The sequence below is a fragment of the Capra hircus genome, chromosome 16 (genome assembly GCF_001704415.2).
Source record: "Capra hircus breed San Clemente chromosome 16, ASM170441v1, whole genome shotgun sequence".
In the NCBI taxonomy this organism is placed as follows: domain Eukaryota; kingdom Metazoa; phylum Chordata; class Mammalia; order Artiodactyla; family Bovidae; genus Capra; species Capra hircus.
In genome coordinates this window covers 56,418,402-56,437,852 of record NC_030823.1, presented here as the reverse complement: position 1 = coordinate 56,437,852, position 19,451 = coordinate 56,418,402, and the positions used below count along the sequence as shown (strand labels likewise).

Here is a 19,451-nt window from a genome sequence, read left to right as displayed (position 1 = left end):
GAAAGAAGCTAAAAATTAATGATCTAAGCATCATCGCAAGAGCAAATTAAATGTAAACATAAAAAGAGGCAATAATGAAAATAAGAGCACACATGTATGATACTTTCATTATTTCCTTCCTTTTATGTTTACACATGTATATTTATGTATATATATATAAGCATACATATATACACACATGTATAATCTTCGGTTCTATAAAAACATTAATGAAAGATTAATATAACTGTTAAGTCTTTAGCAATACTAAGCAAAAAAATAAAAGAGAGAAGACAAAAATTAGCAATAGAATAACTAAAAAAAGTCCTAGGGAGTATAGAAATAGACAAAATAAGAGAGCATTATGAAAAACTTAATGCCAATAAATTCAAAATTTTAGGAAATAAATGGACAAATTATTTGAAAAAAAAAAAAAAAACTTTTTCCAAAGTTAACCTAAGAAGAACTAGAAAGCCCCAATTCTGTAATATTTAGTTTAAGATTTTAACATATATTTAAATATTTTCCTCAAAGAAAATACCAGATTCAGATAGCTTTACTGATGAAGTCCATGAAAATTTAACACCAACCTTTCACAAAATATTTCAGAAAACTGGGGAATAAAGGAAACTTACTCTAGGAGTCAAACCTGGCCTTCATCATAAACCTGACAAGATAGTAAAATTTTTCTTTTTTAATGTAGGGACCAAGCTCTAATGAATATAAATGAAAAAACACTTAATATATTCACAGAAAGGATCCAAAACTACTGGCAAAGGATTATACATTGCCTTCAAGTTGTTATTTTGGTGGCTCAGATGATAAAGAATCTGCTTGCAATGCAGGAGACCCAGGTTTGATCCCTGGGTCAGGAAGATCCCTAGAGAAGAAAATGGCTACCCACTTCAGTATTCTTGCCTGGAGAATTCCATGGACAGAAGAGCCTGGTGGGCTACAGTCCATGGGGTCACAAAGAATCAGACATGATTGAGCAACTAACACTTTCACTTTCAATGGTGGTTCTAGTTCTAGGGAGAAAAAAGTCTTGATCCCTACCTTACATAATATGTAAAAATTCCAGAGGATTGTAGATCTGTATATAAAAGGTGAAACAATAACATTTCTAGAAGATAACATAGGGAAGTATGTCTTTGTGGTAAGCAAAGACTTCTTAATACAGTACACGATTAGCACTAACCATAAAGAAAAAGAAAAATAAACTGGATTGTGGTAAAATTTAGAACTCTTCATCAAATATACCATTAAGAGTAAAAAAAAAAGTAAGCCATGGAATGCTGGAAAATATTAAACACTATACAACTGAAATATGATCTATATATTCCAAAAATTGTGATGAAATCATATAAATTAAGAAGAAAATGACATTCCAATAGAAAATTGAGCAAAAGACTTGAATAAACCCTTCAGAAAAAAAGAGGGAAAAAGGATATATCAATACAAATGGCCGATATACATATAAACATTACAGCTTCTTTAGTCAAAATGTAAATGTAAATTGAAACCATAGGAAGGTACATTTACATACTTAATGGTTAAAATTAAGACTTAAAATACCAAGTAATCAGTAAAACTATAAAGCAATTGCTTCATAAGCCTCTGTTGGGAGTATAAACTAGTAGAACCAAGTAGAACACCATTTGTTATTATCTACTAAAGCTGATCATCTGCCTAATTACTATCTAGCCGTTCCAAATATACCCAACTATCTGTATACATTCACCAAAAGAAATGTACAGAAGTGTTTATAGCAGAACTATTTGTAATATATAATAGAGAAAAATTAGAAATAAACAAAAGTTTCATTACTATGATTAATTAAAGTATGGCCCATTGATGCACTAGAATTCTGCACCACAGTGGACATGAACACTATTGCTCAGTATAGCAGCCTGAATGAATCCCAGAGATAGAAAGCTGAGTAAGAAAGAATCAGACACAAATAGTACAGACTGTCAAATTTTTCGCCTAAAATACAAACAGGCAAAACTATTCTTTGGTGATAAAAGGAAAAATAGTAGATACCTCTGTAGTATAATGAGGGGGAGAATGACAGAGCCTTTTGGGGGTGATGTTAATTTTCTGTTTTTTTTTTTAATCTCTGTGGTGGTTGGAGAGGATGTTTACTTTGTAAAAATTTATCAATCATTTCTGATTTTTGTACTTTTCTATATGTATATTACACTTTGATAGAGTGATTGCTTATAAAGAAAAGTCCAACGTTCAAAAAGAAATGAAAATAAATTCAAAACATAAAAGCTTTTAGATGACAAAAGGAAATTTCCTGACATTCCAATGTATCATTTATACACATACACACACACACACACACACACACACACACACACAATCTATCCAGTTTTCACAAAAAAACATTTGGGTCACTTACTTTGAGCCAAACCTCATCCTCTCTCTTCAGGCTACCTTTTGGCTGCTTACTCCCTTCATCTTGAGATCTATTTCCACTGGGGACACAGGGAAACCAGCCAATTAGGGGTCGGTGCTCTGGTAAATCTGGACGGTATGATGTGCAAACCTGAAATGCAATTTCCACCAAAAATTAAACATGAAGGGTGAGAGATAAGTAAAGATAATGAAACTCTCAGCTCAAAACCAATGTTTTCCTCTTGCTGAACACCTCATGATGACATTATTGGCAGAAAACTTTTCTCAGGGTAGAATGTCTCAGTGCTCTCTCTTAGCCTCAATATCCAACTTATCACGGAGGAAGAACACATGTGACAACTTACAGCCCATCAGTGGTCCAGGGACCTTGCTCAACGAATTCTCCTGGCACGTTGCAGACAACTGCTCCTAGGACTAGTTAGGGAAATCTGTCCACGATGATGATTCTAGGATCTACCGGCCCAGGAGTGAGACAAGCGACTCAAGGAAACACTAAGTTGGGAAAAGGAATCAGGAAATAGAAATTCCAGAAAATTTTTCCCACTGGGGAAGACAGACAAGCTAGACTAAAAGCTGCTTTAGAGAGCTGTTACTAACTCAAAATCACCTAACTTTCCTAACTTCCTACCATTGGGCATCAGAATTCTTGAGAAAGATGCCTTCAGAATTAGCTAAAGGAGCGAGACAGGCATGGCTAATTGGCTGTCCATATCCATACCTCCCTCCTTCTTATTAACAAACTTTAATCTTGTTCAAGGTGACAGTGTATCCAGCTATAAATGCTCATCTTCTCAGGGTCCCTTACAACTAAGGCTGGTGAAGTGACCTGGATCTGAACAATGGGTTGTTGGTAGATGCCTATATTCCTGGAACAGCTCCCATTTTCACACTAAAAACAGACTCAGCTAACATGTATTTATTTCCCTTTGACCTTCCCCGTTCTTTCTGCTTGAAATAATGACTTCACACCTGGAGGGCAGTAGTCATCTCATGAGCTTGAGGAAGAAAACTGCAAGTCAAGTATGGAAAGAGCCAAAATCTCAGAGACACTTGGGTCCTTGATGAGTTCCTTGACCTGGACTACCAGCCTTGGCTAGTTCCTCAGTCCCCTGGGCTGTCTCCTCAAGACCAAAAACCAATGATTTGCCTCTGGCCTAAAATACCTAGAGAGCTGTTAACAAATCTTACTTCTGTCAAAAATGACTGTATTACTTATTGTTATAAAGCATGGAACAGTATATTTGGCAATGGAAACATCTAGAATAGCATTCAAAAACCAACGCCCTTAATCTTTGGGTTTCCTTGATGGCTCAGACAGCAAAGAATCCACCTGCAATGCAGGAGAACCACGTTCTATTCCTGGTTTGGGAAGATTCCCCTGGAGGAGGGGATGGCAACCCACTCCAGTGTTCTTGCCTGGAGAATCCCATGGACAGAGGAGCCCAGTGGGCTATAGTCCATGGCGTCGCAAAGAGTCAGATACAACTGAACAATTAACATTTTTACTTTTTTTCACTTAATCTTCTTTCAGGTACTTATAATTCACAGAAGTCAGTCCTCAAAGTTCTCAGAAGATCTTCTATTTACTCAGGTAGAAATTCATGGAAAATCATGTGCCTATGGATTTGATTTTAGTACTAATTCTCGAAAGTCTTTAATAATAATAATTTTAAAATCAAATTATATTTTAATATTTAATATATATTTTAAATTTCATTTGATCTTGCAATAAACCTTGAGTTAAACGCAAAAGATTTACATATGAGAAAATTGGGGCCCAGAGAAGTTAAGTGACTTGCCAAATGTCACTTAGTAATAATCATAATGATACTGATAGGTCCAACAGTGTCATCCAAGTATTCTGACTTTACTGCTCGTTTATCTTCTTTCAAGATAAATTCTTCCAAATTCAAAGCCCAAGTGTAATTTCTGACATGTATATTATAAGGCTAATTTTGAGATGCTTTTGTGTACCTTTCAGTCAGTTATTGCATAGTCAAAGGTTCCTAGATGAAAACTAGTGAAGGTAAGTGGGGTGAGGGTGGGGGATGAGATTTAATTGATAGCCTAGAAGCTTTTCATTTAACATTACTTTATTCTGAGTTTGTTAACTAAATTTGGTGTCAAAGTTAGGAGAAAAAAATGTAAGCTCAAGGTCAGTATCTGGGGGAATCACTTAACAATTTTGTTTACCCTTGACTAGTCTTAACTTACCATGGAATGAGGTGCTCCAGTTACCAAGGAAACAGGACATTTCTTCTTATCTTCATGAGAAGAAAAAGCTTGGGTAGCCCACTGATCCAGGTATCCTTTGGGAGTATAGAGGCCACAGTCTACAATGCTGGTTTCCTTCTCAAAAGGCTCACATATTCCATCTCCCTCATGTATATAGCACAGGCTTGGTTCCCCTGTCAAGAAACATTGTTTGACATTTGAAAAGGTATTTTTATATGTGTCCAGTAAAAATAATTACATTTTTATTCCAGCTGCTAAAGAGAACCCTGTAACTACCAACCAGTCTAATGCCCACCTCAAACATATAGATCACAATAAACTGTGGAAAATTCTGAAAGAGATGGGAATACCAGACCACCTGACCTGCCTCTTGAGAAATCTGTATGCAGGTCAGGAAGCAACAGTTAGAACTGGACATGGAACAACAGACTGGTTCCAAATAGGAAAAGGAGTACGTCAAGGCTGTATATTGTCACCCTGCTTATTTAACTTCTATGCAGAGTACATCATGAGAAACGCTGGGCTGGAAGAAACACAAGCTGGAATCAAGACTGCCGGGAGAAATATCAATAACCTCAGATATGCCAATGACACCACCCTATGGCAGAAAGTGAAGAAGAATTCAAAAGCCTCTTAATGAAAGTGAAAGTGGAGAGTGAAAAAGTTGGCTAAAGCTCAACATTCAGAAAATGAAGATCATGGCATCTGGTCCCATCACTTCATGAGAAATAGATGGGGAAACAGTGTCAGACTTTATTTTTTGGGGGCTCCAAAATCACCACAGATGGTGACTGCAGCCATGAAATTAAAAGATGCTTACTCCTTGGAAGAAAAGTCATGACCAACCGAGATAGCATATTCAAAAGGAGAGACATTACTTTGCCGACTAAGGTCTGTCTAGTCAAGGCTATGGTTTTTCCTGTGGTCATGTATGGATGTGAGAGTTGGACTGTGAAGAAGGCTGAGTGCCGAAGAATTGATGCTTTTGAACTGTGGTGTTGGAGAAGACTCTTGAGAGTCCCTTGAACTGCAAGGAGATCCAACCAGTCCATTCTGAAGGAGATCAACCCTGGGATTTCTTCTGAAGGAATGATGCTTAAGCTGAAACTCCAGTACTTTGTCCACCTCATGCGAAAAGTTGACTCATTGGAAAAGACTCCAATGCTGGGAGGGATTGAGGGCTGGAGGAGAAGGGGACGACAGAGGATGAAATGGTTTGATGGCATCACTGACTCGATGGACGTGAGTCTGAGTGAAATCCAGGAGTTGGTGATGGACAGGGAGGCCTGGCATGCTGATGTTCATTGGGTCGCAAAGAGTCGGATATGACTGAGCTACTGAACTGAACTGAACTGAAAGAAGGATACTTCATGATTATAAGTGACTTGTCAAAGTTCCCTTGATGCAGAACCAATACTGCTTGGCTTTGAGCCAGGCTTACAGAAAGCAGGTTCAGGGGTTTTCTTTTACTCCACAATACCTCAACCAAGGCAAAGAGACTGTCTTCAGGAGCAAATGTGTGAGTAATGAATATATGAGAAGAATCACTGGGCCTGTAAAGAAAAGCTGTAATTCCTTGGACAAGGTCCTTGCTTGTAGGATAACTTCTACTAAGTGGATAGTCCGTACTAACCATAGATATGTAAACTGCGTGGGTGCTCAGCCACTTCAGTCATGTCCAACCCTTGGGGACCCCATGGACTGTAGCCTGCTCTGTCCATGTAGGCTCCTCTGTCTATGGGATTCTCCAGGTAGGGATATGGAGTGGGTTGCCATGCCCTCCTCCAGGGGATCATCATGGCCCAGGAATCGAACCCGTGTCTCCTGCATTGCAGGCAGATTCTTTACCCCTGAGCCACTTGATATGTAACTTAGCTTTCTTCAAATGTAAAAAACTGAGATGCAGTTATAAAGCCATTTATTTATTATTATTGCCCTGTCTACCCCTATTAGTAACACAATTCTAATCCTTCATTTCTACCTAAAATAATAGGACATGAAAATAAGATCAAGATTTAAAATAGATCATCCCATAGGTACATGGGCTTTCTACGTGGCACCAGTGGTAAAGAACCCACCTGCCAATGCAGGAGATATAAAAGGCACCAATGTGATCCCTGGGTTGGGAAGATCCCCTGGAGAAGGACATGGCAACTCACTCCAGCATTCTTCCCTAGAGAATCCCATGGACAAAGGAGCATGGCAGGCTAGAGCACATATGTCAGACACAACTAAAGCGACTGCATAGGTACATGCTCAGAACATCACTAAAATTAACTGTTACTATTCCATTCTTTTAATTTTAAATTCTTTGCAGAAATACCACAGGACTGTTTCAGTAACTTTTCAGCTGTTCATTGACATGTAGTTACTAATTATTTTCCTTAATAATTTCTTCAAGTCAAAGACCCTCCTCTAGTAAATCTATCTCTACTTGCCAGGAGTATGCTCCTGTTCCAAGGACTTGGTTCTGAGCCTATTTGGGGTTTTCATTAACTCTTGTATGCCATTAAATACAAGGCCTTTCTAAGTTACTCACCAAAGCCAATATATGTGTATTTGGAATGACTTTTCCATGATTGTTCCATAAATATATATGGAACACATATATACACATATACATATATATGCATGTATAGTTTATATGTTTGTATAGTTTATATACACACATACATATATACATATATGCCTGCATGTAGAGTTTTATATGTATGTTTGTGCATATTTTGAATATATACATATGCACATATGAATGTGTTTGTTTTATAATATATATTTTATGACATATTTTTATAATATACATATGTATACATGTCTTATTTTTCTATATAATCCAGTCACAGTCTCTCCTTGCTTCTTTTTTTTTAATTTTTATTTTTACTCTATTTTACTTTACAATACTGTATTGGTTTTGCCATACATTGACATGAATCCGCCACACGTGTATGTGAGTTCCCAATCCTGAACCCCCCTCCCTCCCCATATCATCTCTCTGGATCATCCCCGTGCACCAGCCCCAAGCATCCTGTATCCTGTATCGAACGTAGACTGGTGATTCGTTTCTTACATGATAGTATACAATCTCTGTTTTTTTTTTTTACCATCAACTTAGAAACTTTGCTTCTGTTTCTTCAAATCAATGCAAAAATAGCAGACCACTTTTATAACACATTTCACAATGGTTCCTTCAAACTTAGTCTCTTGAGAAATGATGGAACAGAGCTATACGCTTAGCATATGCTATGAGCTTTAGAGCTATATGCTATAGAACTAAATACTATGAGCATATTACTAACTGAAATAAATATCTAGCTGTGGAACAGACCATTTTAACTTTGCCATGTAAGTGAAAGTGAAAGTGAAAGTGAAGTCGCTCAGTCGTGTCTGACTCTTTGTGAACCCATGGACTGTAGCCTACCAGGCTCCTCTGTCCATGGGATTTTCCAGGCAATAGTCCTGGAGTGGCTTGCCATTTCCTTCTCCAGGGGATCCTCCCAACCCAGGGATCGAAACCAGGTCTCCCGCACTGTAGACAGATGCTTTACCGTCTCTTCCTCGAGTTGGAGGGTAAAAGAATATGAACCAAATTTAATGGAATTAAATGTGATGGAAACAAAGTAAGGTCCGCTTTTAAGACAGATGAGATGAACCGCAGTGGCAAAGGCTATGTGTGCGTTTGTATGTGCGTGTGTGTGTGTGTGTGTGTGTGTGTGTGTGCATGTATCATGAGCCCATTATGTGAAAAAGGAATAATGCAAACAGAGATGGCATTAACAAACACTTGTGTACAGAAGAGGGGAGGTAGTTCAGTGTATTTTATACAGCCAGACCACATCTGGAGTATTGAATTCCTTTCTGGGCATTGACCATAGGAAGCATGCCAAGTTAGGGTAAATAGGAAAGGGCCTGGAAACCTAATCACATGAGGGGATGTTTGGACTGGAAAGGAGAATAATGGGGAGGCATTTCAAATATCTGAATGGTAGTCAAATAAAACAGGGAAAAAAATGTATCTTCTGTAGTTTCATAGCAAGGAAAAAGCACTTAATTAAGAATTAGGGAAGCTGAGTTCCAATGCTGGCTTTGTAGACACCTCATTATATGCCCATGGACAAGTCACTAAAATGCTCTGAACATCAGTTTCCAAATCAGAAAGGGGGAGAAGAATTCTATAACAGATAAAGCCACTTTTAAACAGAATGGTCTTTCAAGATGCAATCTTTATTGCTAGATGCATGTAAGAAAAGCTCGAGAACTGATATAGCAATTTCTATAAGGGAAAGAGGCTGGACATATGAAGGGATCAGGGTCTCTATTAGACTTGTGTACAGAGAGCACTCAACATATTTTGTTATATGGATAGATGTAAGACCACTAAGATTTTATAATTTTATTATTCTGCTCAGGAAAGCAGGAGCGTTTGTGTGTTCTTTGTAGTATTTAATACCTTAATATACTATACATAATTATAATCATATCCAACTTTGTCTTGAAATTTAGAAGCATTAAAATATTGTTAAATGCACTGCTTTTAAAAATAACTTTGCTGAGTAAATATGTTCTACAGAATTACTTCAATGTATGCACATAGGAGGGCTTCCCTGATGGCTCAGATGGTAAAGAATCTACCTGCAATGTAGGAGATCCAGATTTGATACCTGGGTCAGGAAGATCCCCTGGAAAAGGGAAAGGCTACCCACTCCAGTGTTCTTGCCTGGAGAGTTCCATGGACAGAGGAGCCTGGCAGGCAATAGCCCATGGGGTCACAAAGAGTTGGACTTGACTGAGCAACTAAGCGTGCATGCTCATAGGAATGAAAAAATAATCTACAAAGAAGCCTGTTCATGGCTTTAATCAAAATCAGGAAAAGTGTTCTGGAGGGCCTTCCTGTGTGGCAAGATTCTAGAGTCAATGGCACCTAGCAATAACACTGATAATAACATTACAAGTGATATTCCAGGATTAAGAAATTCTATGTATCACTCTTCATAATCTTATCTACTAAACACAGACACCAAGAGATATCTTGTACTCTCTTTGGCTTAAAACATGTCCCACCATAATTTTTATGTTGAATCTGTGATTGTGCTACTTGGCTGACAGTCTGATGTTAGACATGAGGACCCAAGAGCAATATTTGGTAACATTAATCTAGAAGGCCAGGTAATTTAGTAGTTTAACATGTGGATTTGCTTCCCTGGTTCAAATCCTGACTTCATCACTACCAGCTGTGTAAGAGAAAGCAAGCTATTTAAGCTCTCTGTGCCTCTGTTTAGTCTCCTTATATTTATTGTAGGGATTAAACCAGATAATATATGTGAAACAGTCAGTGCCAGGCACACAATAGACACAGCAAATGTTATTGTTATTATCACTAAACTACACATTGCCAGATATCAAGAGCTCACAAGAGTAAGAATTGGAGACACCTCCAAACAAAGCACATAAGCCTGGGCAGGTGCTCCTAAACTCACCTACACAGTTGAAACCTTCCTCTAACTCACATGCCCTTGAGCAGCCGTCTCCATTCAAAAGGTCTCCATCATCACACTCTTCTCCCAGGTTCCTACAAGGTAAAAGTATACATTCTGATATACAAACATACACACTTGTATACATAAAATGATTTTTCTGTTTTAGTTAACATCATTTTTAAAAATATTTAGTTAGTTAGTTTTGGTTGCTGTGCCGGCTTTTCTCTAGTTTCAGGGAGCAGGGGCTACTCTCTCGTCGTGGTGTGTGGGTTTCTAGTTGCAGTGGCTTCTCTCATTGCAGCGCACAGGGTCTAGGGTGCGAGGGCTTCCGTAGTTGCAGCTCCCAGGATCTAGAGCACAGGCTCAGTAGTTGTGGTGCGTGGGCTTAGTTGCTCTGAGGCATATGGGATCTTCCTGGATCCAGGAACCCATGATCTCCCATGAACCCATGAACCATGTCTCCTGCATCGGCAGGCAGGGCTTTCCAATGTCACAAGAACAAAGTATGACACTTTATAGAGAGGTGATATAGGCAGAGTTTAAAGGAACTTTTTGATAAGGAGCTTTGTGAAGCCCAGTAGCCAAGCAGGCGTCACTACAGATGAAGCTGTTTCAAAGCCCAGGCTAGAATGTACAATATCAGATTAGGAAGACGACCCTTGTCTTGTTCTGCCCCAGAACCCCAGACAGATGTGGCATCCTGGGACATCAGAACCTTCATCGGAGGACTGCTGTAGGAGATGCTACAACATAAGATCAACTGTTTCGTTCAAGCAGGGCTCTGTCTGGGTAGTAATGGTCACCTAGTCCTGCAGACACCTTAATTAGTGGGCAGCTGGTTTAAAATGAGGTAGCCATGGAAAACATTAACAACAACCAGATTCGTTCTGTGCACACGCTGAGTCATCCCTAGGTGTTGCTGCTGCTGCTGCTAAGTCACTTCAGTCGTGTCCGACTCTCTGCAACCCCATAGATGGCAGCCCACCAGGCTCCCCCGTCCCTGGGATTCTCCAGGCAAGAACACTGGAGTGGGTTGCCATTGCCTTCTCCACATCCCTAGGTGATAGGGACAAAAGTGAAAGTGAAGTCACTCAGTCTCGTCCAACTCTTTGCGACCCTAGACTGTAGCCCTCCAGGCCCCTCCGTCCATGGAATTTTCCAGGCAAGACTACTGGAGTGGCTTGCCATTTCCTTCTCCAGAAGATCTTCCTGACCCAGGGATCAAACCCAGGTCTCCTGCATTGCAGGCAGACACTGTCTGAGCCATCAGGGAAGCTCAAAATAGGGACAAAGTTGTGATTAAGTAGTTAATTCCACTAGGGGATTGTATGTAGAAAAATATGGGTGACCCCTGTAAGTTACTGATTACTCAATAGAGCAGGTTTACTTAACCACAAAACCAAGCTGGCTTGCTTGGCAACAAAATCATGCAACAGAAGCACGAGACATTGCCCCCAAATGATCAAATAAGTGCTGTCATGAGACCTACATCCTGCCCAGTGAGCTCAGTAAGTTAATTATCCCTAGAACATGCTCTCTGCACACATAAAAAACAACCTAGCTGGATCAAGTAGGGACAAGAAAACTCCCCTGCTCAACCAGGAGGAAGAGCTGATGATGGAAGCATGACGTCTACTCAGGAAAGACAAAGAAGTTCTTCTCTCCCTCCCCACTTTTCCTTTGATTATAAAACTGTAGCCCAATAAGTTCTCTGGTTGAGAACCTTCACCACCACTGCCCCCCTGCCAATCCTTGCCAGCCTATAAGTCTCACAAGCATCCTAATCTAATAAATCACTTCTTATCTATCACTTTGCCTATCACTGAATTCTTGTCTTTGCTGAGACATAAAGGTCTGTGGTACTGGAGCTCTTCTGAGCCCCTGAAATGTCACCTAATGGCTTCACAGGGAGATATTTAATTGAGATGGAGGGGGAGAAAGGGTAAGCTGAGACTGAGGTAGAAGGTGGCCTCAGCAAACTAGCAAGGTTTGGGTATTAAAGTGATCTCAGTCTCTTGGATATATTTCTGAAGTCTGGGAACATTTCATGTTTACACTATTGTGAAAAGGAGTAGACTTACACTAAAGCTTAAGAATCTTAGAAGATTGAGAAGACAAACAATATTTCAGTTCAGTTCAGTTCAGTTCAGTCGCTCAGTCGTGTCCGACTCTTTGCGACCCCATGAATCAGAGCATGCCAGGCCTCCCTGTCCATCACCAACTCCCGAAGTTCACTCAAACTCGTGTCCATCGAGTCCGTGATTCCATCCAGCCATCTCATCCTCTGTTGTCCCCTTCTCCTCCTGTCCCCAATCCCTCCCAGCATCAGAGTCTTTTCCAATGAGTCAACTTTTCGCATGAGCTGGCCAAAGTACTGGAGTTTCAGCTTTAGCATCATTCCTTCCAAAGTAATCCCAGGGCTGATTTCCTTCAGAATGGACTGGTTGGATCTCCTTGCAGTCCAAGGGACTCTCAAGAGTCTTCTCCAACACCACAGTTCAAAAGCATCAATTCTTAGGTGCTCAGCCTTCTTCACAGTCCAACTCTCACATCCATACATGACCACAGGAAAAACCATAGCCTTGACTAGACGGACCTTAGTCGGCAAAGTAATGTCTCTGCTTTTCAATATGCTATCTAGGTTGGTCATAACTTTTCTTCCAAGGAGTAAGCGTCTTTTAATTTCATGGCTGCAATCACCATCTGCAGTGATTTTGGAGCCCCCAAAAACAAAGTCTGACACTGTTTCCACTGTTTCCCCATCTATTTCTCATGAAGTGATGGGACCGGATGCCATGATCTTCGTTTTCTGAATGTTGAGCTTTAGGCCATCTTTTTCACTCTCCACTTTCACTTTCATCAAGAGGCTTTTTAGCTCCTCTTCACTTTCTGCCATAAGGGTGGTGTCATCTGCATATCTGAGGTTATTTATATTTCTCCCTGCAATCTTGATTCCAGCTTGTGTTTCTTCCAGCCCAGTGTTTCTCATGATGTACTCTGCATATAAGTTAAATAAGCAGAGTGACAATATACAGCCTTGACGTACTCCTTTTCCTATTTGAAACCAGTCTGTTGTTCCATGTCCAGTTCTAACTGTTGCTTCCTGACCTGAACAATATTTAGTAATTACTAAACAATGGGATAAAACCCCAAGAAAGGCTATAGATTGCTTTCAATTAGGCCTTCAAGATACAAGATATTTTTACATGATCTGAAAAGCTAAAAACAAGCCATCTTATTAGGATACAGACTCTGAAACAAATTACAGTACCTGGGCTTCCAGTCTTTTACTACCAACAGCTTTATATAAACGACATATTAGGTGAGCTGAGCATTTAGAATAGATTAATATAGGGTGGTCACTGGGACATGGGAGTATTCAGTGAAAAATTTTGGCAAGTGCCTGGCAAATCAGAATGAATTAAGTTGATATCACTACAGGGCATAGAGAAAGGCCATAAAGAAAGCTGAGCACTGAAGAATTGATGCTTTTGAACTGTGGTGTTAGAGAAGATTCTTGGGAGTCTCCTGGACTGCAAGGAGATCAAACTAGTCAATCCTAAAGGAAATCAGTCCTGAATATCCTATGGAAGGACTGATGCTAAAGCTGAAGCTCCAATACTTTGACCACCTAATGTGAAGAACTGACTCATTGGAAAAGACCCTGATGCTGGGAAAGACTGAAGGCAGGAGGAGAAGGGGATGACAGAGGATGAGATGGCTGGATGGCATCACTGACTTAATGGAAATGAGTCTAAGCAAGTTCAGACAGTTTGTGATGGACAGGGTAGCCTGGCATGCTACAGCCCATGGGGTTGCAAAGAGTCAGACACGACTGAGAGACTGAAATAACTAACTAACTAAAGGGCAACAGGAAAATGAAGGTGGTATGTTAAGAAATCAAAAGAGTGATTCCATTTTTACCTTGATGCTTTTATAGAATAGCTGTAAATTGCATTGCAATGAGGTCTTCCACGGATCAAATGAGCAACTGAAGCTCATAAAGCTATAGTGACTTTCCTTGGGTCATAAGACAGGCAACTGATCCAAAGATACCCTCACATTCTCTTTTAGCATCATTTGGCAATAACCTTCTCCACCATGAATTCCTTCCCTGAATCACTGCCCAGCACTTGTTCTCTGAAACCTGAAGAAGACCCCCACAGAATCCGCCCCAATATATCGGTACTAAATTAAAGTGGGTCCATCCTTAACTATGTAGAGATGTGAATGACCCCTGAAGATCACTGCCAGGTCCCAGATTTTGTTCAATACCAGAATCACACAGTGCCTTGCCTCTTTCGCTTCCCAAACCAGTCTTAAGGCGAACCCTCTTGATCCAAGCAAGGCGGGACATCCTCTCTCACCCAGTCCAAAGCACATAGTATGTCCTCACCTTGCAACCTTCCCATCTCCACAGTAAGGAGCTCCATGGATGTGGCTCAGAGGAGGCGAAGCTTCTCCCAGTTCTGCTTCAGCTGCAGCTTGAACTTGGTACCGATACATCTGCCCAGGCATGACCTCCCTGTGGAAACCAATGGGCCGTAACCATACATCCAGGAAGTGGAGCAGGCCCTGGGTCTTTTTCAGATGGTATGAAGGAATTTTAAATAAATATTACAGGGAATATAAATGTTAAACATGTGCCATGTTGTTTGAAACAAAGAGCAGGGCATATAGTCTGACAGAGCATTTGAAACCGTATTCATCTCTGTATTCCTAGTACCTTTTATACAGTGAATGTACAAGTGGTTGCTTAGTCAATGCTGAACCAACTAACAGTCCAACACAATCTAAGAGTATGGCATTTCTAGCATATCTTTACCATGTTATATAAACATACACACACAAAACCACCAACTTTGAAAACCTAGTCTTCTATATCACTGCATGTGTGTGTACATGTTAAGTTGCTTCAGTCATGTCCACCTCTTTGCGACCCTATAGACCGGAGCTGGCCAGGCTCCTCTTTCCATGGAATTCTCCAGGCAAGAATACTGGAGTGGGTTGTTGTGCCCTCCTCCAGGGTATCTTCCTGACCCAGGGATCGAACCTGTATCTCATGTCTCCTACGTTGGCAGCCGGGTTCTTTACCACTAGCCCCATCTGGGAAACTCCTCTGTATCATTGAAATGATTGTAAAGCTGAAGATGAAAGCTTCAGAGTTTGGGCTGAGCAAGGCCCTTCTTGGGTCCGTAAATCACAGTTTTCTTGTCTCTTAGGAGAATTCTTGTCTTGAGGAGACTGAATGCTTATGAGGAAAAGCAACTTTCTCCTAGAAGGAGATGAGGAAATCTTCCATCCTTATTTTAGGGGTGTAAGAAATTCCACAACTGGAAAAGCACTAAATGACTCCCCAGCTCCAAAATATGTATAAACCAGGAATGGAGTTTTATCAATTGACACCAGAGATGGAAGGAGTTTATAGGAGTATCTGGAGCCCAAGAGCACTGATCAAGTGGAGAAGGTGAGAGACTGAATGTTTGCAAGGGGGAAGGGGCTAAGGGCCAGTGGTGTGGTGATTGGAGAGGAGCTGATGGTTCCAAAGATGAATTCTGCCTTCAACTTAATTTTTATCTAACGCTTGCCTTAATTGGGAAAGTACCGCTAGAGTCAAGCTAGAATGGGAGTGACTTAGGAGAATAGGATCTCAAAGGGCTATTGGTTCTCCCACAAGTGGTACCCACAGATATCCTGCCAAAGCCCTCTCTGCTTTAACACACTCTTCAACTCAACCACAAAGCTTCTACTCTTTTGCTTGATGCTGCTAACAGCAAACAGGAAATGTCATGGGGTTTCAAAAGCACCTTTAAACATCTCTGTACTGGTTTTTAGTTATTTTAACAGGAAAGACACCTAAATATTAAAGACTTTTAAATTTCCAAATTAGTTTTCTGTAGGGAAGCGCTCTTTTCATAAGAGTGCCAGGTATTTCAAAAGCAAAACAAGTTTTATATCCTAATCAGTTCTGATGGCTTCCCTTTCACAGGGAGGTTTCTGTCTGACTTCTCATCCAGCCATGCATAAAAGTCTTATGCTGATCTCTAGCTGGGAAAGGATTGGAAAGAAGCATCAGGACGTGTTTATGCTTCTTGGGGAGAAAACTCAGCAGCAGGTAGCCCCAATCTTCAATGAGCTGAGTTTGTAAAAGTAATGTGTTACTAAGGAACCAAAATGAGATTCAGTCAGAAAATTGGATTTTAATCTCGAGTTTGCCACTTACTAGCTCTGTTCAACAAAATTAAAGTTAAGCCTTAGTTCTCTCATCTATAAAATAGAATATTATTATCCTTAAATTTTTGTGTGTGTACGTGTATGTGTGAGAATGTGTGTATATCAAGTTAGATAACAAATATCATTAAATAGCTCATGCTTTGAAAATCATGAAGATAAAAAATATCATTAGATAGCTTATATTTTGAAAATCATGATGAGGCAACACAAAACTTGGCTTACTAAATGTAACAAAAATAACAATAATAAATTATTTAAAAAGATAAAAATAACATTTTAATTGGCTTACTAAAGAAAGTCCCCCTAAATAACATTTTTTTCTTTTCAGACCTGTCCCATGATCTATCCTCCCATTTGCGTGAGCTTTTTGATCATTTCACTGTCCTCTAGTTCTAATTCGGAGATCAAGTACAGAAAGAAAATTGTAGTAAAATTCAAGGTGAACGCTTTTCTCGACTCATTTGTAACTGTGGCAGGCTGAAAAGTGGTCACAGACTCTTCCCATCCCAGATGTATGCCCTTCTGTGATGTGGCTTTACTGTTTCTCTCATTAAGAGATAGAACCAATTTTGTCACCACCAGCATCTGAAATTCTTTGCGACCTGTTTTGGCTAGTGAAATGGCATCATGAGTGACACAAGCAGAGGCCTGAAAAGTACAAGAATTTGGGGACTTGCCCTTCCTGCTTCTGGAAAGCCTTCTACCGCCATGAGGACTTCCCGGGTGGCATGAGTGGTAAAGAACCCGCCCACCAATGCAGGAGACATAAGAGATGCAGGTTCCATCCCTGGATGAGGAAGATCCCCTGGAGGAGGAAATGGCACCCCACTCCAGTTATCTTGCCTGGAGAATCCCATGGACAGAGGAGCCTGGCGGTCTACAGTCCATAGGGTTGCAAAGAGTCAGATATGTCTGAAGCGATTGAGCATGGTGAAGCACCATGAGGACAAGCCCAGGCAAAGCCTCCCAGTGAAGGACAGATGTGGAAAGAGAACTTCATCCTCCCAGCCAGGCCAGCATCTTAGCTGAGCCTCATGTGTGCATGAGGTCATCTAGGGCCATGCAGCCTCGGTCAAGCTGGTCCAGATGAGTGCACCCAGCCAACACACAGAACCATGAGAAACGTGTCTGTTGTTTTAAACCACTATGTTTTGTGATGATTTCTCATGTGGCAAAAACTAACCAATGCAGCACCTCTGATAAAACTTTTGTTTTACCCAGAGTTCTGTCCTCAGGGCAGCCTCTGGAAAAGCTGTGAGGTGAGGAAAATTTGCCTTTGGAGATACCAGCCTCCTACTTTTGAACTCTTTAAGCCAATGATCTTATCTTAGTCTGTGTCCTCTCCACTGAGCACACAGTGCCAGGAGTACTGAAGAGCTCACTAAATGTAGGAAGAACAGAAGAAAGAGAAAGAGAAGGGTGGTAAGAGAAGGGAAGCGAGAAGGAGAGAGGGAGGAAATAAGGGAGGAATGAAAAACGGAAGTCATGAAAGTATAGTGTTTCAGGAGCCCTTGGCTTCTCTGCTTAGCTGTGGAAGAGGTGACTATAACCTTTGAATGACATAGGAGCTGTGGCAGATTATTTAAAAGTTGCAGCAAAGATCAAAAATCAGATGGTGTCACCAGATAGGAGTATGTGACTCTGATCAACTTATTTCTGGCAATTACTTTCAGCCCAGCTGAAACATACATGCATGTTGCATCTGACTCTTTGCAACCCTGCAGAGAGTTACAAGACTCCTCTGTCCAAGGGATTCTCTAGGCAAGAATACTGAAGTGGGTTGCCATGTCCCTCTCCAGAGGATCTTCCTGACCCAGGGACTGAACCCAGGTCTCCTGCACTGCAGGTGGATTCTTTACCATCTGAGCCACCAGGGGACACCAACATATCATTCACGGACCTCTTTTGTCCATAACCATAATGATGGCATCATCAATCAGGACATCCACTTTCCCTTTTCTGGGAGATATTTTTGTTCATCTCAGAGACGCCACTTTAGAATAAAACCCCCTCCGAGGGTCTGAATGTTTCTCCAAATAAGGGCATGTTGGGATGTTAAAAAAAAAAAAACCCAGCAAAGGAAAAGGAAGCAAAACCCACTCCCAAAGCCTCAGGAGGCCCCAGGGTTTAGAAAGCCCTGCTGCCCAACTCACATGTCTGTGAACTTCCGATGAGGATGCATCACTGCTGCAGGCAAGCCGCTGGCAAACGGAGGCTCGCGGAGAATCTGGTAGCTCACAGGCCTGCAGCCAGAACACAGGGGACTGTGGGGCTGAGAAGTCAGGAGAGCTGCGTCAATCTCCATCCGCTCATCAAAGGTGTAGACTTTCACCCCCACGACCTTCCCATCAACATGCAGTTTGATAGTGAGCGGTGTGTCACAGAAAGTGTCCAAGGGGCCCAGGTGCACAGACTTCTGGTGTTCCAGCAAGATCTCTGTGTCAAAGAGCACCGGGGAAGAGCCCATGGAGAGGTAGGTGACCCATAGGGTGAGAGTGTCAGCTTGGACTGGGTGCTGAAAGAGCAGCTCCAGGCTGCAGCCTTCCGCAGGGCAAGGGACCGTCATGTTCGTGTGGTGCAGGTGGAGTTCGGGACTCCAGGCCTGCAAGCTCGGCTCACAAGGCTGATCCACGTCCGGAGGCCCTGAGGGAGAAGAGCCGAAAGACAGATGCATCAGGCACCACCAATAAAAATCTGAAAATGAGTCACCCCTATCAATAGTCAGGAAAGAGAGTGAAGAAGAAGAGAACTTTGAGCATATTCTTATAGGAAGTGGTCAGCTTAGTAGGTTGGGGGATTTTCCTAGCAATAATACCGGAGTGGGTTGCCATTTCCTCCTCCAGGGAACCTTCCTGATCCAGGGATGGAACCTGTGTCTCCAGCAGCTCCTTTATTGGGCAGGTGGATTCTTTTCCCCTTGAGCCACCTAGGAAGCCCTTACTGAAGATAAAGCTCTAACGATTCTAAAGCTTTATGCTCCAAATCACCTCTGTCTGGTGCCCTTTAACAAGAGAAACCCTGCATGGCACTGAGAATGGAGTGACCCCAATCCTAAGTGGAAGCATGAGGCTGATGGAGATAAGGTAAGCCTTAAAGAATCCTTGA

General features: G+C 41.2%; 1 protein-coding gene across 1 annotated transcript in view; it reads right to left on the bottom strand.

Annotated features, from left to right (window-relative positions):
- The window catches only part of PAPPA2 (pappalysin 2), a 329,773-nt gene that overhangs the window by 139,842 nt on the left and 170,480 nt on the right, over window positions 1-19,451 (bottom strand). The window contains exons 7-11 of the mRNA XM_005690911.3: window positions 18,500-18,989; window positions 14,509-14,637; window positions 10,113-10,204; window positions 4,618-4,811; window positions 2,387-2,533 (exon numbers count right to left, since the gene is read on the bottom strand). Of these exons, the coding sequence (XP_005690968.2) occupies window positions 2,387-2,533; window positions 4,618-4,811; window positions 10,113-10,204; window positions 14,509-14,637; window positions 18,500-18,989 (1,052 nt within the window). The remainder of the gene's footprint in view (window positions 1-2,386; window positions 2,534-4,617; window positions 4,812-10,112; window positions 10,205-14,508; window positions 14,638-18,499; window positions 18,990-19,451) is intronic.